At 37.9% G+C, this 21,939-nt stretch overlaps 1 protein-coding gene across 2 annotated transcripts; it reads left to right on the forward strand.

The window, feature by feature from the left end:
• Nucleotides 1-729: 729 nt before the first annotated feature.
• Nucleotides 730-21,290, forward strand: wdr11 (WD repeat domain 11). 2 transcript variants are annotated; one of them, XM_032553520.1, is made up of 29 exons: nt 730-936; nt 2,177-2,288; nt 2,548-2,701; nt 2,866-3,039; nt 3,650-3,851; nt 4,254-4,419; nt 5,227-5,329; nt 5,618-5,816; nt 6,160-6,260; nt 6,911-7,108; nt 7,884-7,968; nt 8,528-8,634; nt 9,632-9,707; nt 10,466-10,574; nt 11,060-11,181; nt 11,792-11,939; nt 12,326-12,432; nt 12,784-12,898; nt 13,179-13,350; nt 13,492-13,600; nt 14,539-14,601; nt 15,372-15,437; nt 15,645-15,825; nt 16,098-16,193; nt 17,003-17,168; nt 17,295-17,392; nt 17,988-18,133; nt 18,637-18,716; nt 18,909-21,290. In XM_032553520.1, exons 1-29 carry the CDS (start codon nt 851-853, stop codon nt 19,109-19,111), a joined length of 3,744 nt encoding a protein of 1,247 aa, XP_032409411.1. In that variant the 5' UTR covers nt 730-850; the 3' UTR covers nt 19,112-21,290. The 2 variants fall into 2 exon arrangements, with proteins under 2 accessions (XP_032409411.1, XP_032409412.1); XM_032553521.1 differs by having other exon boundaries at nt 6,932-7,108.
• Nucleotides 21,291-21,939: the final 649 nt, after the last annotated feature.

Raw genomic sequence — 21,939 nt, forward strand, 5'->3', positions numbered from 1 at the left:
AAAAATGGAGAACCATGGAGAGAGTGTTGGTTGATTCCACTATTGACACAAAATAATACTTAAACATTTAAATGTCACTTACCTAAAAAAACAAAAACCAAACACATACTGATGATCACCCAGACCTTTGAAAAAATAATCTGTGAAAAAAGTGTACATTTTTGGAAACTGTCCAGTTACACTTGGTACCAAAAATGTCTATTCTTGCATTTATGTGATGAAAGCCGTATACATAATTCTCATTCTATACCTAGTTTCATATGTTTGTTGTTTGCAATGACAGAGAGAACACATTATTTTGCATTGTTTGCTCAGGTCCCTCTTGAAAATGAGATCTAGATCTCAACGGGGTTTACCTGATTAAATAAAGGAATATATATATATATATATATATATATATATATATATATATATATATATATATATATATATATATATATATATATTGTTAGTCAATTAACTTGTAACATTTTCCTTCAAGAAAAATGTCTCAAAAAATGTTCTGCACAATATAGCTGGTTATCAGTTCCCAGGTACTATTCAATTGTGGATAAAATGGTTTGTTTGTTGAAATAGTTTAGAAAAATTATCAGTCCAAAGTAGATGCAGTGTTTCCTTTGAAAAACTGAGATAAATTAGTTTTATATCAGTTTTAATTATTTTGTGACGTTTCAAAACGTCATCTGCGGAACCCTACTGCGGTGGAATTTGTTGCTGCCCGGTTGTGTTTATGGAATTCCTATTCACTTCCTTGTAGTATTCAGACCATAGCCGAACATCCAGAAGCGAAGTAATTTTCGCAGCTTGTAGTTAATAAATGTTAATGTAGCATCAAGGTTTATAGCCGACAATGATTCCTTACACTGTCAACATCAAACTCGCTGCTCGGACGCTGACTGGCACGCTTAATTTGCAGAATAAAACAGCCGTAGACTGGTGAGTTCTGCACTTCCGCCGTTAGCATAATTGCTGTGTTGCTATTTAATTCACTCGCTAATGACATTGCGGCTGCCAGATAAAATCGTTATTTTATTTATTATTTATTCATTGAAACTATTTGACTAAATTTGTGGTTTTACTGTTGAAAAACTCCCAGTGTCATCGCGTGTGGGCAATCCGGAATTATGTCAACAAACAGTCTTGCAGGACATTTTTGTATCATGTGATGTTAGGTTTGCTCGGACCGAATCCTACCTTATGGGATTTTCCTTCGTTGTTGTCAAACCTGACATCGTTGTGTTAATTTATTCAGCGTATGTTGTTTACAACAGATGTACCGCTTTATATTTTGTAAATGAAATGGTAAAGTATTTTGGACACTGATTTTACCATTATTTCATAGGACCTAAACAAATTCAATTAAATACATTCATTTAATTCTCACTATAAGCATTTCCCCACCATTCCAGTCCAGTCCATATCCATATGTAGAATTCAATTTGACACAATCTCAGTTCATGTCAGTGCAATGAATTGCAGTTCGATCCAATGATATATCCAGATTTGCATTTTTGTTTGAAGTCCAATTAAATCCTTATTAAATACAACACACTGAAAGTCACTTGTCATGCTAGCTGGAAAAAATGCTATCAAAGAGATCACAGCTGATTCCATTGAGTTGATGATTTTTACAGCAATTTTTGACCAAGTATGTGGGAACAGAGAAACCAGGTTTAGTATGACATGTCATCTACCCCGACTGCCTGGGAGTTGTGACAACAGAGAACAAAATCAACCTCACTGAATCAGAAGAACTTTGCATAAGACATAAAAATAAAAAGAAAGAAACAGAATTTAATATGGGCTAACATAGTTATTTGCATGATTGTACTTTAAACAACCTTTATTAATATGATATGTACCTTGACTTTCAAAATATATTGAAGTCAGTTAAAATTAAAATAAAAGCTAATGTTTTTATTAACATAGCCTTGAAAGTAGTTAACCATAATACAGACATGGCTGAAATAAAACAATAGAACATATTCAAACATTTTCAAGCCAGCTGTCAACACACTCTGTAAGTTAGGTCTTTTATAGTCATTTCTTGTATTTATGTGATCTTCTTCATCAAATAACCATAAAGTCACATATGGTTTAGCTGTCTTTGTGCACCTAAACTTTGCTGTTTTTATTTATTTTTACATCCATCCTGTTTATTTTCCATGTCTTACAGGGGATGGCAGGGGCTAATAGCACAGGGATGTCACTCAAGTATTCTTATAATCGATCCAAAGACTGCTCAGACCATCCAGGTTCTGGAGAGGCACAAAGCAAATGTTGTCAAGGTGAGTTTTCCTAAGTTAAATGAATTAAGTTGTTGATTGTAAAACATTTAGATATCATGTTAAGTCAAAATGAAATACAAATGGATAAGTTCTAATTTAAACAGGAACTTGAGTGATTTGCGATTCTCCTTTTTCAGGGATAAATTGCAGCATTGTGTGTGTTATTATTATTATTATTATTATTATTATTATTTTTTACCAAGCATGAACTTATTTCCTCAACATGTTACAATTATTTGAGTCAGTGTTGTGCTTATAGGTGAAATGGTCAAGAGAAAATTACTACCACAACTTGAGCTCTCCCTACTGCCTGCGGCTCGCCTCAGGAGACGCATCTGGGAAGATCATAGTGTGGGACGTGGTCAGTGGGACAGCTCACTGTGAAATCCAGGAGCATTCCAAACCTATACAGGGTGAGGATCTTGAAGTAACTGATCATGAAGCTCTGACTCAGTCATTTACCATACACCACAAGAGAGAGCCCTCAAACTTTTGTTGTATTGTTTGTACTCTCCGAAGCACTGTTTATTTTCCTGCTGCTCTTAATTTCTTTGTCCTCCCTGTTTTTCTGTGTCAGATTTGGAGTGGCTGTGGAATCAGGATGCGTCCCGTGACCTGCTATTAGCCATTCATCCTCCTAACTACATCGTTCTGTGGAATGGAGACACAGGAACCAAGCTATGGAAGAAGAGCTATGCTGAGAATATCCTCTCCTTTTCCTTCGACCCCTTTGATCCGTCCAACATGGCATGTAGGTCAAATAATGGCATTGTTTTTAGTTGTTCACTTCTGGACTGAAGTTGCAGTAGTAATGCCATCTACAATAAAAGACAGAACAGACTGTACTTGTCTGTACACCATGCACCATGTGCACCATGTTGTAGCAAGATGGTGCATATTTCTGTAAGTTTGTTGCAGAGAGGATGGTGGCAGAAGATGGTGGTCTTCTGCCACCATCTGTTGGGGTAGCAGCATCAGAAAGGGACATAAAAGGTTCAACAACTTGATAAAGAAGCCTGACTCTGTTTTGGGAACAACTGTGGAACCTCTGGAGATTATGGTACAGAGAAGGATTCTTCATGAAATCCCAAAAATTACAGACAACCCTGAGCAACACTGCTCAACCTGAGACAACACTGTTGTACAACAACAGTGTCTTCAGTCATATTTTTAATTATGAAACTGTTGGTAAAATTTCAGTTTTTGTGCCATGTTTTTATGGAAAAAGTATGACTGACAAATATTTGACATTTCAAAAAGTGTCAAATGCAAACTTACAGGAAGACTTAATTACAACAGATTTGGATTAGTAGGAACATCATGTATTTTAAATCATTTATGTTTTGTTTCTTTCTTGGCAGTGCTGACCAGTGAAGGAATCGTTTTCATCACAGATTTTTCCCATTCCAAACCACCAAGCAGTGCTGGGAAAAAGGTGTACATTGCCAGTCCTCATGCAAGCCCAGCACACACCAAACCTGCGCCCGCTGCTGCTCCTGCACCCACTGGTGCCAAAAAAGCCCTTAATAAAGTGAAAGTGCTCATCACCAATGAAAAACCCACGTAAGTTTCTCCCCTGGTCTTCAGTTAACCTGGTTTTTCCCAGTGAGACTACTTGTCAGCACTGCTCAGGGGCACACATCCATGGTAACCATCCAACTGATGACTTTAAAAGAGAATTTGTGATAAGAAAAACATCGTAAAGTTAATTTAGTAAACTGATCAACCAGGTTTAAATCATTTCCTAAGTAGAGGAATGTGCATTAATATAGCACCTGGACATAAAATCTCCGAAAATACAATAAAGTTTGAGATTTTAGTGTGATAAAATGTAAAAAAAAGTTCAAAGGTTATGCAATACCTTTTTAGTAATTAAAATTTTTCACTGTCAAGTCTTCCAGTGCATGGATGGAAAAGTTAGGGTAATAACTGGCCTTGTTTCCTACCTGCGGTGCGATGTTGCAGTGCAGAGGCCGTGACGCTGAACGACTGTCTGCAGCTGTCCTACCTGCCTTCCAAAAGGAACCACATGCTGCTGCTTTATCCCAGAGAGATTTTAATCCTGGACCTGGAGCTCAGCCAGACTGTGGGCGTGGTGGCCATTGAGCGCTCAGGGGTCCCCTTTACCCAGGTGAGGGACTGCATACGCTATCGCTGAAAAGTTTGACAAAATGATCTCTGTTGGTCAACATGAGACTTCACAGGAATGCTGTGCTTTCTCAAGTTTCCTTCATTGCTATGTATTCTTTGTGGTAGTTTTATTATGTTCTAGTTTTGGCATTACAGTCATTTTTTTATGTTTGATTTGCCACTTCGCTACTTGAGCTCATTGCTCATTTCAGTTTTTTATTTAATGACAAAACCCATAGGAAAAAACACATAAAATATTTATCTTTGCTCGCCTTACATGCTTAATTTGGGGTTTTAAATTGGATCTGTGGTTCTTTATCTACGATCTGGTGGGCAAGTAAATAATTATTATTTCACAATGAAAGTAAGGGCGTCACAGATTACAAGTGATACTTGAAATAAGCTACAATTATAGGGATAGGATGTTTTATTATTATTGCAGACATTGAGTTGATTTAAGTTGACCCAGATTCAAAAGAATGGTATAATAATTATTTACAACATTTACCAAATTGGACATTGACTTCAGTGTTATGTTGTTATGATTTGTGGAACATTCAAATAATAAAAGCCAACAAGTTAAATGTTTAATACTCAAATATTTAGAATGTGTTAAAGACTTTTTGAAAATTCTTGAAATGTATTCTAAAATTATATAAAATTCATAGGAAGGCTTATGAATGTTCAAGTTTCATGTATTGTTTAAATGTTTTGCAGTTTAGTTTGTTTGTGTTTGAATGAACAAATTCCACATTATTCTACTATTTTATTAAACTTGATCAGAGAACCCATTTTTTTTCTTCCTCAGGTAATTCCATGCGCTCAGCGCGACGCCCTCTACTGCCTGCATGAGAACGGTTGCATCACTCTGCGGGTGTGCCGCTCAACATCTGCACAAGAGGAAGCAGCAGGTCTGGAAACGGGAACTTCAACACCTAATTTCTCACACAGTGTTCGCATTACTCATTTTCTACTCAGAGAATACTCAGATATCTCCCATGTATTGTTGCTCCAGCTAATACTGCAATGAAATTAACCTTTGTCTGTGCTTCTTGTGTATCTTTGATCCACTGTTTCTGGATGCTAAGCCTTTTGTGAAATTTTATCTTCTCTTGACTTACTCTTCATCATGGACATCTTTCTGCTTTAATCTCCTTCTCATAATTTCTTTTAAAATTTTCATTTTCCTCTTTTAACAGACCCAGAACAGAGTGTCCAGGAGCTTGTTTATGACCTGCGCTCCCAGTGTGATGCCATAAGAGTCACTAAGACGGTCCGGCCGTACCGGATGGTTATTTGCCCTGTAAACGAGAACAAAGCTGCCCTCATGGTCAGCGATGGAAGAGTCATGCTCTGGGAGCTGAAAGCACACACTGGGCGGTCAGTTTCCAATCCAAGGTAGGCGAAAGCTGGAACTATTTTTACAGAATAGTTTATGTGTGATTGGTATGTTAAAAGGTCATTCTATTTTAACATAAATAATCAAAAATGTTGTTGTCAAGTCTTTGCAATAGGGAATTACAGAGTCTTGCTATGGTTAATGAACCCTTCTTTCCACTGTGGGAACCTAGTGTATTATTTTCTTTCTCTTTCAGTGTTGGGCTGGGGTTGTATTAACCAAATATTTTTCGTCTTTGACCTTTTGTTCTTGCTCAGTGGATCAGCAGTCTAATAAGAAAATATTGTTCATTTGGCAGACAGACAAACAAAATCAGTTTTGATTGATGTTCTTCCTCCTCAGTTCTGGTTTGTCGCCTCTCTACTCCCCCGTGTCGTTTTGTGGAGCTCCTTTGGGTCCAAACCAGAAAAGAATCCAGGATCTTTCTCTCAACAGCATGATCAGTAAGAGCATACACAACACCACCATCACCATCTACTATGTCAAAACATATTAGAGGCAGTTTGATGTTTAAAGCAGACAAGTCACTCTGTTCACACCGTTGAAGAATGGTTTTAATAATTTGAAGTACATTTATTTAAAACTAGTGGAAATTTTGAAAATTTACTGTTATTTTTCATTGTATACAAGCTCTGCTGCTATTTTTTTTATTTACATTGCATGCAGTATTTTATGTGATGTTGACAATGGTCATTAAAGCTTCATTGCCTGAATCGCCTGATTTATTTTAATTTTTTTGATAGAGGCAAATTAGATGGTATTTAAATTTAAACGAATAAGTGGTCAACAAACACTTAATTAAATTTAAACACTTAAACACTTTAGATGGGGAGAAACCCATCTAAAACATGAAACAAGTACAGTGGATTTAACCAGAATAGAAAACCACTGGTGTAATGAATAAACTTTATTTGTTCTTGACTTAAAAGAAAAACAAAAAACAATAAAACCTAGGAAACTACAGTTTTTCTTCTAAATTTCCTCTGTATATAGCCGGTGGCTTTCACTTTTAGTCGTTTGTGGTTAAAAAAAAAGAGAATACAAATGCAGGATGCACAAAAAATTCTGCTTTAAAAAAAAAAAGAAGAAAAAGGCTTCTGTGTAATTTATCCAGGTCAGACACTGATTGCTGGTGAGGCTCCTCCTCCATCTTCTAACCAGCAGGAGGTCCAGCTGAAGTTCCTGCTCACCGGCCTCCTGTCTGGTCTGCCACTTCCGCCGTTTGCCATACGCATGTGTCCACCTCTCACCACCAAGAACATCAACCACTATCAGCCTCTTCTGGCGGCAGGTGGGTAGGAAAGCATCAAGACAAGGCCTGTTGTGAACAGTTATTTCAGTAATTTATTAATTATTCTCATGATTAATTGAGTCATAAAATCAAAATGTGTCCTGTTCTGTAGTAGCTTCTTAAGTTAGAAAAATATGAAAGAGAAAATTACTAGTAGGAAGCCATTTTGTTCCTTTTTTTTAAATAAGGAAACACTTCATTGCTTAAAATGCAGATCTAATCGAAACTTTTTTGATTTAAACTTCTTGTCTCCTCCTTGGCGGTGCTTCTTTCTTTCCATTCATCAACAGCTCATTAGCGGAAGTGAGATTGTTGTGCAAATCAAGTAAGCATCTGAGCGGAACACAACACGCTAAATAGCAAAACATAATTTAACGAAGACTCGAGGCAGATAATTTGCCTCGAGGAATTTTACAAATCAAGGTCCTCAAATTTGATGAATCGTTAGAACACTATATCAGACACACATCCACACACACATCTGTATCTTTTAGATGAAGTACAGCCAGAGACAAGAAAAAAAGACTATTGAACCTCCCTGGAGTTTCTCATTGTATCAGATGTCACATGGGAGTTTAAGCAGGCTGGGTTTGTTGATCGGTGAAGTTGATGTGTTATTTCCTGCAACAGATCACTCTGCACCATTCTCAGGGAGCCTAAACAGTTGGATTGTGTAACTTTTTCTCTGATCAAACATACATCTAGATGCCATGACGATAAGAAACTATGTGTCATGTTTCTTATGTGCTGCTCTGTTTCTGTTTTCTGATCACAGGCACCAGCAATGGGTCTGTACTGGTGTACAACCTGACCAGTGGTCTTCTGCACAAAGAACTCAGTGTACACTCTTGTGAAGTCAGGTAAAATCTTTGCTATTTATCCAGAGTCCCATCACCGCAAGCCAGTGGTGAAAAAGCATATGGAGTTAATTTACATTTTCAATTTTGCTCAATTTGGTTTATTAGTATCGCACCATTTCACAATGTAGGTAATCTCAAAAGACTTTATAAGACAAATGAATTCAGAACCGATAACTTATCATTAAATTCTAAAACTTAACTTTTTGCTGATCTTTTAATTAAGTTGGTAAAAATAAGCTAGTTATTTACATGCAGTAAATTGCATGGAGTCATTGACTTTGCAGCAATTACTCATCCTCAGCATGGAGGAGTTGTCAGGGCAACGCAACACCTCTGTTTTATCAGGGAGTAACTTGAAGTGGAACCAGGTTCACCATGAGGTTAACTGAACAGAAATGAATCCCTGAGAAAATACAGAAGAATTGATTCAGATGCACTTCTTATTAGAAAGGAAAGCAGATTATGCTAAGCTAATATCAGCTAATATCAGCTAGCACTACCTGCTCAAAGACGCACCGAAGAAGCAAACTGTCTTTACATGGTGGCTTTTCCTCCATAGGGGGCTCGAATGGGTGAGTCTGACCAGCTTCCTGTCTTTTGCCACTTCTTCCCCCAACAACATGGGCCTGGTGCGAAACGAGCTGCAGCATGTTGACCTTCCTACTGGTAAGCAACGCACAGTGTGTAGCTGAGCCTTGAATTTCCACCTTTGATTTCTTTATTCTAAACTTAAAATAAAATTAATAATAGCTCAAAGCTTTGTCTCCTTATTTCTATTTGTGGTGTGTAATAAAGCTGCATGAGTAGATATTGAAGTGGATTCTTCAAATCTCACCTGTTCAGTGTTTGGCTTAATAATAAGAGTTTACAATGGAGTTGCTATGGCAATGTTTTTTTTCATGTGCACATCATAACTTTACAAGCTTAAACTGTCAAGCTTCTGTCTCTCTTTCTGTCCGTGTGTTACGAGGCCTATCGAGCAAAGTCCCTCTATACTATACAGCAGATGGGCATACCTTTTAGCAAAATCTAATTTCTATATTCTATGTTAATCTCTGGGTTGCAAAAAGATGTATGTAATAATCATTACTCAAAATTAAAACAAATACATGAATAGTATCACTATGTAGTAAATCTACTTTTTTTTTTTTTTTTTTTACTTGAAATTATTTTTTAAAATTTATTAAGTAACTACTATAGATCTAGCAAATCTTTCAGTTTTTGTGCACCTATTATAGTCCTCAGGAAACCAGGTAATACACCCCAGGAAAATCTTCAACTTTAACATTTAAACAAGCTGCTTTCTAAATTGTCTTTTGCAGAATCAAATCAGGAAATGTAGTAGCACCCCCCTAAGTGACGTTCTTGTTTTGTTGAAAAGGCCATCTTGATGCTTTCAATAATTCTGACTTTTGTGGATGAAAAGCTGCCGAAGCGGATAAAGAATCACAGCAAGTTGCAGATTAAATTGCACTCGTTTCCATTGCAGCTTCAGCAAGAGAAAAATAGCAGAAAAAGCTGTTTCATAAGGAAGATTAGATGAATCAATTGTTTTAGATATATGAGGAAACATTGTTTGTTCTTCCCTCAGTAGCTTCTCTTTAACACACACTCTTAATCTCATTATCTGTCTTTCTTCTCTCTTTCTGTCTGTGTGTTTTAGGCCGATGCTTTGCGTTCAGAGGTGAGCGAGGGAACGATGAGCCGCCCATCGAAATGATTAAAGTGTCTCATCTCAAGTAAGTGTTAACCTCCTCCCAATTGAAACTAAACAAATTACTAGCTAATACACATACATTAGTTTGGCTGACTAAGAGGTTTCCGTTCAAAAGCAACAAATAATTAGTGCATCTTAAACTTCAGGTTTAATAAAGTCTTATAGAGAAAAGTATGGAGTTGCCTGTTGAATAGTCAAAACTCTGCTAAAGTCCGGTTATGTAAGAGGATTGTATTCTAAAGCACAACCATTAATCTGCAAGAAAAGGATTTAAAGAAAATAATTTAAAGTATTCTGAGCATTGAAGTGTAAACATGTGATTGGACTGCTTTGGTGGAGCATAAAAGAGCTACAAGACTTCAGCCCTTAGTGAGATGAAGCAACATCATGAAGCATAATTCCTTTCCAGAAAAGTGAAAAACTACTAAGGTCAATCACTTGGAATTCTTGCAACAGAAGGTGTTTCTATATAAGATAAGATAAGATAAATCTTTATTGTCATTGTCACAAGGACAACGAAATTTAAAAGGTGCCATCAGTCAGTGCATATGCTTAAAAACAAAAAATAACACAAATATGTTGTAAATAAAGACAAGTTCCAGCAACTTGTCTTATTATATTGTTAATGCATCACAAGTAAGGAAATTGTGGAGTACAAGGATTCACTTCTTTCCATCTAAAGCATTAAATAGAAAACATATTTTTTAAGACATTTAGTTTTTGTTTTTAAATATCTGTGATTTAAGGTTAGAGATGTATATGTGTGTTTGTCCTCCTCAGGCAGTACCTTGTGGTGGTGTTCAGAGACAAACCCTTGGAGCTGTGGGACATCAGGACAGGGACACTTCTTCGAGAAATGGCCAAGAACTTTCCCACTGTCACTGCGCTGGTACCACAGTTTTGGATATTAGTGAAATCTGGATCCTTTTCTTATTCTGACAGTTTTATGTTAAAGTAACATAAAAACATAACTGAAATGATGTCTTAGTTTTAAGTATTGTAGATGCTTCTGTGGGAAGAAAAAGTGTAAACTATCACCCTTTCTTTCTTTTTTTCATGTTTATTAATTAAAACTTGACTTCATCATTCCATCAATCCATATCTTCCTCTTACTAATAAAAATATTTAATCTCATTATTATTATTAATATTACCAAGACATAATTTACAGCAATTCATTTGTGAAAACGGTCACTGCTAGTTTGAAGAGATGTTATGAAAAAGAAAATGATTAAAAATTCAAATTCAAGATAAGTACAAAAAACAACTTGATATGAATTTAAAGCTTGAAGCAGCACAGCGTTAGGCGTACAAGATGGCCTACATCTGATAGTGTTATTAGAGACTTGAGACCTGATGGTGTGTATTTTAACAGGAATGGTCTCCCTCCCACAACCTGAAGAGTCTGAAGAAAAAGCAGATGGCAGCGAGGGAGGCCATGGCCAGGCAGACCGTGTCAGATGCAGAGCAGAGCAGTGTTGAGTCCTCAGTCATCAGGTAAGAGTTGAAAGTTTATCAATTTGTTCCTGATTTTTATTTGGTTAGTACACTTTGCAGACTAAATCAATGAAATTAACTTGAAACTACAGCCAGGCTGCTAGCGTAATAACAAGCGTTAATTGATTTTGTTTAAACATATATACATTCGTATTCAATAAATTAGAATATAAATCCCGATGAGTCTTGTTTGTCAGATTAAAAGTACCTTTTGAAAATAACATTTAAGCAGGTATTAAACATACTTTTTATTAAGGATGCATTTTTTTTTTTAAAAGTATTTTTTTTCCATTGGTCTGATGTAATGCTTAATTTTAAATAGTATGTTTTCATTACCTGTAAGTGGAAAATCATTATATTTAACAGAAATACAAACTTTCAGGCATTGCAGTTAGTATCATAGTTACTTAGAAAGACCACAAGTCATAAATCACAAGTCAGATATTGAGTGCAGGCAAAGAGGGAAGTGCAAAAATAGATATGTAGTGTGTTTATGCTTAGCAGATATGATAATAAATTATTACTCTTGATTTCTGGACTGCAGTATCAAAAAGCTTTTTCCTTTTTAACTACAAAATCACAGCTTTATTTCATCCTTACTCCCCTACAGTCTCTTGCAAGATGCTGAGAGCAAATCAGAGACCAGCCAGGCCATCTCTGCCAGGGAGCACTTTGTGTTCACAGACACCGATGGCCAGGTCTATCACATCACCGTGGAGGGCAACACGGTGAAAGACGGAGCACGGATCCCTCCTGACGTGAGTTGTAACATTTTTTATTTATCACTCCAGGTCTCTTCCTAGCTTCATATCTGATCATTACTACAAGTTTTTCCAGCCGCTATCAATAAGTTTTCTGCTTCTGTCATTGCTTGTGTTGTGTACACTCTTACTATATCTTTTAATAGTTACTTTGTCTTTCTGATGTGACACACACTTCACTGTGCACTGGAAATTTAAAAGCTAGTTTTTCTTAATGCCTTGTTTATGTAAAGTAAAAAAGAATCCTGAAAAAGTAGCAGATAGGATTCTAAAACTAAATTCTGGTCTAACATCTTTCATGTGTTTTGTTAAGTTTGCCTAGTAAAATGTTTGGATATGCATCTTGAAGCTCTGGGTAAATTTTTGCACTTCCTTTGTTGCAGGGTAGCATGGGCAGCATCGCCTGCATTGCCTGGAAAGGTGACACCCTGGTGCTTGGAGATGTGGATGGCAACCTTAACTTCTGGGACCTAAAAGCTCGTTTGTCAAGGTAAAACAATGAAAAAAGTCCCATATAATTGAAAGTAAATGACAGTTTTACTCTCCATCTCATGTTTTCCATTGTGAGGAATAAATCCTTTCTGGCACTCTGGCTGTCCAAGCATGTTGCCAGTGCAGATAACTCTGCTTGTAAATCCTCTATTATCATCTTTCAAATGAAACACTTTTGCCGACTTTTAAGAAATTTCTTGAATAGGACAGACTTTTTGTACAATACATATTTTACAAAACGTGGCATACGATCTCTTTCTCCTTGTCGATTTTTTTCTTTTTTTTGTTAGTCATTTGTGTTTAAAGAGGTAGCAGGACCAATTCAATAAGTGAAACTGATTTTTCTCAGGGGGATACCGACACATCGGGGCTGGGTGAAGAAGATCCGCTTCGCTCCTGGGAAGGGGAACCAAAAGCTGCTGGTCATGTACACAGATGGAGCAGAAGTCTGGGACACCAAAGATGTAAGACCCTGTTTACACTTATCACAGTACAACTGAAACAACATTGGGATTAACTGCTTTGAACCATATAAAGTCAGTTTCCGTGCTGCTGAACTGAACCCAAATAGTGAAAAAGTATTTGCCCTCTTTACTGGTGTCAAAAATCAATTTTCAAATGATGATTTCTTTTATTAAGCAAAAAAAAAGCTACAATGGTGAAAGCAGTTAAATGAATAAAATTTTAATGTATTCTTTATGAATTAAAAATACATTTAATATTTGTGTTTCTAATTCTTTTAAGGTCCAAATGGTCAGTAGTATGAGGTTTGGACGTAATGTGAACTACCGCATCCTAGACATCGACTGGTGCACATCAGATAAAGTTGTGTTGGCTTCGGACGATGGCTGCATCCGAGTGTTGGAGATGGCCATGAAGTCAGCCAGTTACCGCATGGATGAGCAGGACCTGACTGGTGAGCAAGCAAATCCTAGGGGAAGAAATGAAGCTGAAATGTTTTAAAGGAGGATTTGGTCATTCAGGACCCAGCTGCACTTCACATTATGACACATTCTGGTATGTTAGTGGATTAGCATCTCCTTCCTTTTTCTCACAGACCCGGTGTGGTGTCCTTACCTGCTGCTACCCCGGGCTGCCCTCACTCTTAAGGCTTTCCTTCTCCTGCAACCCTGGTCAGGGACCTTCACTATGGACATCACTCAGGTGTAAGTCACTGTGGCTGAATACACCATCATCATATAAATCAGGAATGTCATTTACAGCCCTCTAAGTGATTTTTGTGCAACTCATGATTCTACAATAAAGCAATTTTCACTGCCCTCAGTATGCAAATAGACACTACTTTTATATTTTAGGAAGACATTTTCACTGAGAAATTATATCTTCAAACAAAGTATTTCTTAGGTTTCCACAGCACAAACATCCACTCTTACACAAAAACAAACATGGGTGGAAGACATAAAAAAAAAATGTCCGACAACAGTTGTGCAAGACTGTATAATGACATGTAGCTATTTAATGTAGCCGTTTAGTTTTTTATTGAGCAGATAGTAGCAGAACAAGCACAAGAAGTTAAGTTTTAAATATTTATGTAGAAAAATAGCATTTTTGTGGCTCCACCAACAGCTTTCAAGTAGAAGGTTTTGGGCCCTTTTGGTAAAAAGTTTGGAAACCACCGATGAAACTCAAGAGAAGAAAATTCTTTCTAGGTGACTTGTTTTGGTTCAACTTTGTTTTAAATTGGTATTGTCGTCCATTTTAATGCTCCACACTTGACACTGTTTTGAGCTGTAATGGTGGCATTTTCATCAAAATAAAAAGGGAAAATTTAAATCGGATAAAGAAGAAATTTCCTTAGAATTTAATCTGATCATTAAAAAAGCTTACATGTCAGCATAAAGTCCAACTGAATTTATTTCTTTCTTTTTTCCCCTTTGGCAGCTACCTAAGTGCTGAGTGCATCATTATGTTTCAGTTTTATTATTCACAGATGATCAGGGAACTACTTGACTTCAGCATATCTATTAGTCTTTGATTGTAATCGACTCCACTGTCAGGTTTCTGTTCATTATGATTATGCAACATTTAACCTCAGAAAAGCACCAAGATAACCATTTTACTTTCTTTGATCTCCCCACTTTAGAGATTACAGTGAAAAAGTGGAGATTAAAGGACTAATCCAGGAGCAGCTCAACTCACTGTCAAAGTAAGTTTTATGTGTCCTTTTTGTGGATTTTAAACGCTCTTACAATTGCTAACATACGAGACTATTTAACTTTTGGCTCAAAGTTATAAACACTAAATGTTCATAATTTTGTGCTTTTATTGGTTTGTTTTTTTGGGTCAAATGGTTATGTAAAAAGTGACATACACCCCCCTAACATTTGGATGGACATGCTTTATCAAGGTCCACAAGGTTCTGGACCAATTCTGACTGAACTGGACTTTAAAGCCAAGTCTATTATTTAGCGGTCAGTCCTGCCAAGTTAACTATTCAGATATCCAGACAGAATCTGGCCAGAAACTTATTTTTGGCAACAAAACAGTTTGTGTTTCCTCTATAAATTGCTAGGAGACAGTTATGTAATCGTTCGTGTGTGTGTGTACATTTAGGTATGTATGATTGTAGAAAAGCCATAAATAAGTTTAACATCAGCCACCAAAACCAATAGGGTTGGGTCATTATCTCACCCTGGAAGGAAGAGGCTCCAATGCATAGAGAAAGGACAAACATTGACATGATACTCATGCCAATGAGTGTTTTAACACTTGGAACTGCAGCCTGAAAGTCATAATTCAAATACTCAGATTCACATGTTTGTATCTTTCTGCCAATATGTCTGCTGGAAGTTTTGCCTTTCAGGATAAAATAGTTTTAAACTGTAGCCACAAAAGCAGCATGTGCTCTGTGGTCTTGACGATAAAAACAGCCTCTGGTTCTGCTGCTCTGCTGAATGTGTGCTTCTGGTTTTTCAGTGATATGAAGAGCGTGCTTCAGGACTCAGAGCTGAGTCTTCTGCAACGCTGCCTCCTGGTGTCACGGTGGGTTTGCCCTCTTTGTAAAGTCTTTGTTAATGTTCAGAATGTACTATGTTAAATGATGCTAAGGAATGAATAAGTTAAAGGAAGTTCAAAGTTGTAGGAGCTCAAATCATTAGTGATTTGTAAAGTTCCTTGTAAAACAGAAGAATCCTTCAGAGAGAGTTTTTCTTCTCCTGAACGTGTCTGACATGTTGTGGTTGACTCTAGGTTGTTCGGGGATGAGTCCGACCTTAACTTCTGGACAGTGACGTCCCACTACCTGCAGCTGTTTGCCCAAGCTCGTCAGCTAAGCGTGACCTCTGAAGGGGGGAGCGACGAAACCCAGCCGCCGTCTCAGAACCACCTGGACATTTGCCACGACATTTTGTGTGAGAGTTCTTACTTCCAGGTCAGTAAAAGGAGAGGCACATTAGGTAGTTTTATTTGTTTCTTCATCTTCCATTAAGAAAAGATCCCAAATCCCACTGAAAGACATTGAAGTTTGTGATAATGAAGTAACAAAATGTTGAAATGTTAGAGATATATGTTTTTCTGCAAAGTGCTGTAGTTTCCTCTGTTGTCTCACTGAGTTCATGACTCATTTCTTTACATTTCTTCGACTCATAAACATTTTAAAATTGATATTTGGAAGTTATCTTCTCCACCTGATTCACTCAACAGAAGTTCCAGCTGGATCGAGTTCACTTGCAGGAGGTGAAGAGGTCCAGTTATGAACACACCAAGAAATGTGCTGACCAGCTCCTCCTGCTGGGTCAGGTAGGTACAACAGGATCCCACCACCTAAACCAGCGGTTCTCAGAATTCATGGTTACAGGGCTGGGTCTGAATCTAAACTAAGGGTAAAAACTTTTTAATGAATTTACTTATAGCTAACCGGCAAAAAACGACACTAAGTTTACAGTTTGTTATTGAACCTAAGTTGCTCTGAACATTACGGGGTACTTCAACTCCAACTTGAGTAGCTCAGTTACTTTTATTGCTTCATCAAATAAATAGCCTTTGACCAGAATAAACAAACTAAATAAACTGAACTGAAATACTGTGACATTACCCAGATTTGTATACAAGTGTGTCATATTGCATACTTACCGTAAGTTTTAAATCATAGCTCCCTAAAATGAGATATGAGGTCCAGATTGTTCTGCCTTTTGGTCAGGATGGATCAGGACTTTGAAAATTTCTAATCTACATATTTTCATAATTTCTGCAGCAAGGCTACAGTTGCTTCTCAAGCTAACTTTTTGTGTGAGAGCCATTAAGGATTCCTATTGCTAAGTTTTTGAATCTTGATATTAAATTCTCACATAGTTTGCAACATGAGGCCTGATCCGTTTTGTTGTAATCTATTTTTAAAGAACAGTGTTCCACTTCTCAACCATGCATACACTCAGATTAATTGTAAATGGGTCATAATCTGGCACATAAAGGCCTGTCCACACCTCAGCATGACCTTCCTGAGTGTGTACACCAGATTAAATCACGATGAAAACATAATTACCACTCACAGTTCCCAGTGCTTGCCTGCCTCAGGTGTTGTGCTCGCTCCATCTTGTTGTGTCTCTCAGACTGACCGGGCGGTGCAGTTACTGCTGGAGACCAGTGCAGATAACCCCAGCTACTACTGCGATTCACTCAAAGCCTGCCTAGTGACCACCATCACCTCCTCGGGCCCTTCACAGTCTACAATCAAGCTAGTGGCCACCAATATGATTGCTAATGGCAAACTGGCAGGTAATTATCACCTGTTACAACCTGTTGTCTGTTTTCAGTTTAAATGAGCCAAATGCAGAAAGTATGAGCCTCAGTAGTTTGTCTCTTCTTAGCACATATCTGTGGACTATTTTGACTTTGTTGCAGAGGGAGTCCAGTTGTTGTGTTTGATTGACAAGGCAGCGGATGCCTGCCGCTACCTGCAGACCTACGGGGAGTGGAACCGAGCGGCGTGGCTCGCTAAGGTAACTCAGCATTATGGGATCAGATGCTGATGTAGTGGGTCGACGGATGAAGAAAGTGGGTTTATTGTGTTGGAGGCGATAAGTAAGATGAAGCTCTTTTTAATTTGTTTCTCTATCGTTGCTCATAGTTTTAAAGGTGGGAATTTGATTTTAGTCATTTTCAGGTCTGAATAAGTATGAGCAAAGAAAATGAAAAGATGTTTATATTTCCAAACTAACTATTTTAACCATCCATCCTTTTTCCATCTTTTTTCTCTTTCTCTCCATCTCTTTCTGTCTGTTTCTTCCTCTCTACATCTCTCTCCTTGTTTTTTCTTTTTTTTGTCCTTCGTCTCAATTTCTCGGTCTTAAATTTAGCAAATTTGGGACAGAATCTATCCATCCTTACTTCCTTCTCATCCTCTTTCTCTTTCTTTATCTCTCTCTGTCTTTCATTGTCTTTATCTATCTTAAAATTTGTAAATTTGGGGCATAAAAACCATTGGATAAAAAGCTCAGTTCTGTGTCCTTACCCACATTACACTCTAAACCATGTTTGTGTGTGGTATGTATAGCTTTGCCTGTTGTCTGACGGTGTGAATCTCTGGGTTTCCAGGTGCGCCTGAACCCAGCAGAAGGCTCCGACGTGCTGAAGCGCTGGGCAGAACACCTGTGCTCCCCTCAGGTCAACCAGAAATCCAAAGCCATCCTGGTGCTGCTGTCCCTGGGCTGCTTTTACAAAGTGGGAGAGATGCTGCACAGGTAAGAGTTTTTGACTAAATAGAATTGATTTAAATAACTATAAATAAATAATCAGTTAAATGTCTATTTATAGTTATTAAATAAATTATATGTAATAGGAATATTATTGAAAACTTTTTTTTATAAAATATTTGATAAATAAGCTTGATTCAGTTTTTATAAATAGGTTTTCAGGCTTTTTATAATTGGATTTATTTTCATCTTGTTATTTTAAAATCAAAATCTCTAAATTTGTGTAATGAGGGTCACTTCATATTATGCAGGATGCAACTTGCCCTGTACTTTTGATCAATCTGATGCTGGTACCACTCTGCCTTCCCCACAGCTCTTGCTCAGGTTTGCTTCCTGGCAAAAAGAAGCTCTCAGAGAATCATTCAGCCATCAGGGCCACAGAGTTGATGAATGCTTCATAATCACACATGAAGGCAGGGATGAGATTGGTTTATGGCTAATGTTCTAATCTCCTTCTGTGTCTTTCGTTTCTTTTCCACCTGCTGGGGCAGTATGAGGTACTTTGATCGCGCCGCCCTCTTCATTGAGGCTTGTTTGAAATCTGGGGTAATGGAGGCCAACGACTCTTCCAATATCCTTTTTTGAAATCTCACTACAGGACTCATTGGGTCTCAATGATACTTAGGTCGCGTTCTGTTTTGCACAGGCATATTTTAGGCCAATATATACATATTGAAACACCACTCTGATGAGTGCCTTAGAATTGTGAATTTTCTCGAGTGTTTACACGTAGTGTTGTGTCCTCCTTGACCCGTCGCTGCACATAAACTCATCGAGGCTGCGTTTCTGGACTATGCACGGCTGCTGCGTTCGCTGGGCCTGCGGGAGGGCGCCGCTCTGTGGGCGTCCCGGGCCGGCAGCGCTGGAGAGCAGCTGATGGAGGAGCTCTTCCAGGGGGAAGGAGGCGTTCCCGAAGCTGTACTTGGCGAAGACGAGGTGGAAGTGGGACTGGAGAGCACAGAGTGAGCGGGTCTCTGTCACAACTCTATCATTATGAATGAACTCTGGATCGGCATCCGGGAGATTCATGTGCATCATCTCTGCATTGCTGAAGAGAAAAGATGCGAGGTGTTTATTCCTTGTGAGGTTTTTACTGGAAACTACCTGCGTCTGTGGCTGTGATGAGGTTGAGGTGATGTAAACGGTCTGTGTGTGTGATTCTCTGTGTTCATGTGTAAATGCATGTAACGGCCCAAGAAGAAACACACTTTGTATCCCCATCACCTCTTTGTCACTCCATGTTGCTTCCATTTAAATCCCTGAATGTTTGTTTTACAAATACCGTGCTGGTATTGGTGATTTCAGAGTATTACTGTAGCTCTATGGTGTCACTGAAAAAAAATGATCTCTGTCCTTTTGAAAATGTGTTGTAGTGGTGCCCCATGGGTGACTTTCTTGATTTATGGATTGCACTTTTAATTTTACACCTAAGACTTTATAATTTGATCGGAGAACTTGCTTTAACTGGCCATGTGATTATGCACAAATACACAAAAGCAACTTGTTTTTTGAGTCACTCAATAAAACCTCCTAGCATTTCCTGATTTATCAGTTTGATATGAGAACTGTCACCATAGTGATGATGTGAATTAGACACATGCTCTATCTTAATCCATTCCAGTTATCTTTTTGGATCCTTTTGGCTGTTTCTATGGAGACTTTCAACAGTTTGCCGTCTGTGTTTTTGATGTTACGGTAATGAAGTTTGCTACAAACAGAGCTATCAAGCTGTTAATCTGACCTCTGAAACATATAACCAGTCTGTGCTGCTCCCACAATCAAAAAACCTGGCTTTCTGAAATAATCCCTTGCATCCATTCATTCCCCTTAGACCTTTTAGATTTTTGTCATTTTACAACCACAAAATTAATTGCAGTTTATTGGGATTATACATCACAGAGTAACACAAAGTAGCACATGATTGTGAAAGGAAACATTAAGCTCAGAGTCTCTCCACCCGCTATGCATATCCTGAGTGAAGATATCCTGCACAGTTTTCTTATCTAAAATGCTCAAACTCAATTAGAAGAGAATATCTGTAGACATCTGTTTTCAAGTCTTTCATATAGGTTTACCTCTGGACTTTGACAGGACCATTTTGACACATGACTTGTTAGTGATCGCCAGCTAGAAGAGGGCACTCTTGTCTCTTAAAATCAGTCAAACACCTCCAGCACTTTGTGATAATACCAGAAATGTCTTTTCAATACTATTGCTGATACTCTGTGAATTCCAAGCTGAACTTCCACCCCAGTCCAAAGCTTCGTGAAGCTTCTAATAGGTTTTCTCCTTATTTATTCGACTCAATCATCTGTGATCAGCTTCCCACAGCATGATGCCGCCACCACCAGATTTCACTGTGGGGTAGGTGTGTTCAGGGTGATGTGCAGTGTGAGTTTTCTGCCTCACAAGTGACGTCTGAAGTCGACTGGTTCTGATCTGTGGAAATATTTTTGCCTTCCATACAATTATACACTATTTACATGATAATCTGTCATATAAAATTCCAACCAAATTTGTGGTTATAATACAACAGCAAAAATAGTATAAGAGGTGGGAATACTTTTGTATTGCCACCCGTTCTTCGCTCTCCTTCCTGGTTCTTTACATGCTAAACATATCCTGAAGATCCAAACCATCAGCGTAATGTTGCAAAGATCATAGTGTTAGTGATTTAAAAAAACAAACAAACAAAAAACCAGATCCTTACTTTTAGTATTGATGTGTTTCATAAACACACCAGTGGTGTTTTATGTAATCTGTGCTATTGTAAAAAACTGAAACACTGATGCTATGGTAACCACATCTACTGACAGCTCCGCTAACATACATGGAGGACTCGCGATTAGCTGTAGTGTATCTTCCTCTGTGTGAAGGCATCGTGGAGACGTGTACTGGTCTTCTTATCCATTTGACAACATATTTAACAATATTTTGCTGCTTTTCTTTATATGTACAATGCAATTATACTGTTGAAAATCCTGGCATGTAGACATGCCTTTAACTGTATATTTTCTAAGAAGAAAAATCCTTAATGTTGATCTTTTTTTCTTTGTCTATTGTTAAAACCGTGATTCTGAAACTTTATGGCAAGATAAAGAATATATGTGCATATGAATGGTAATAAAAAATGTGTTCAAGGTTGTTTTTTTCTCTCTCTCGCTTATATAAATGTTAACACAAGAGGGCACTCTTGTCTCTTAAAATCAGTTAAACACCTCCAGCATTTTATGATAATACCAGAAAGGTTTTTTTTTCAAGATCATTGCTGATACTCTGTGAATTCCATCCCAGGTAGGCTGAATTTTAATGTTTGCTCATTTATCAACCTGTCCTTGAAGTGAATTAGTCCCAGCATGAGCCACTTCCGCAGTTAATTAACTTCTTTTCTGCTCAGGAGGCAGAGCAACAGCTGGCCTCAGCTCGCTGCCCAGGTCTAACCGTTTTCTTCCTTTTCATCGCCTCGGATTTATTCTTCGATCTGTATTCTCTTTCTCTTCCTTGCCCCTCCAGAAAAGAAAAAAAAGAAAAAACTCGACACAAAGAGAAGAAAAACTGTCTGGAACACACAAGGCTCCCAAATGACTTGTATGTGCTCCTTTTAATGGCTTGATGAATAACTGCCGGAGAGCTGTTACAGCCAGATCATCTGTATGCATGCAGGGCCTCGCCGCAGGTTTTCTCCTACAACCACCCTGCTACCTAAAACAGCAACTCCGATCCAGCTGACCTGACTTTATAGCTCCCGTTTCCAACTTGCTTCTTTTCTACTTTTTTTGCAAATGCAACCTGGC

This window comes from Xiphophorus hellerii, chromosome 22, assembly GCF_003331165.1.
Source record: "Xiphophorus hellerii strain 12219 chromosome 22, Xiphophorus_hellerii-4.1, whole genome shotgun sequence".
NCBI lineage: Eukaryota > Metazoa > Chordata > Actinopteri > Cyprinodontiformes > Poeciliidae > Xiphophorus > Xiphophorus hellerii.

Excerpts from the sequence above, each read along its gene's own strand:
- wdr11 (XM_032553520.1), top strand. The coding sequence starts at position 851 with ATGATTCCTTACACTGTCAACATCAAACTCGCTGCTCGGACGCTGACT. Across the intron at positions 2,702-2,865 it reads GCATTCCAAACCTATACAGG|ATTTGGAGTGGCTGTGGAAT; the intron begins GTGAGGATCTTG and ends TTTCTGTGTCAG. Across the intron at positions 13,601-14,538 it reads ACTATGGACATCACTCAGGT|AGATTACAGTGAAAAAGTGG; the intron begins GTAAGTCACTGT and ends TCCCCACTTTAG.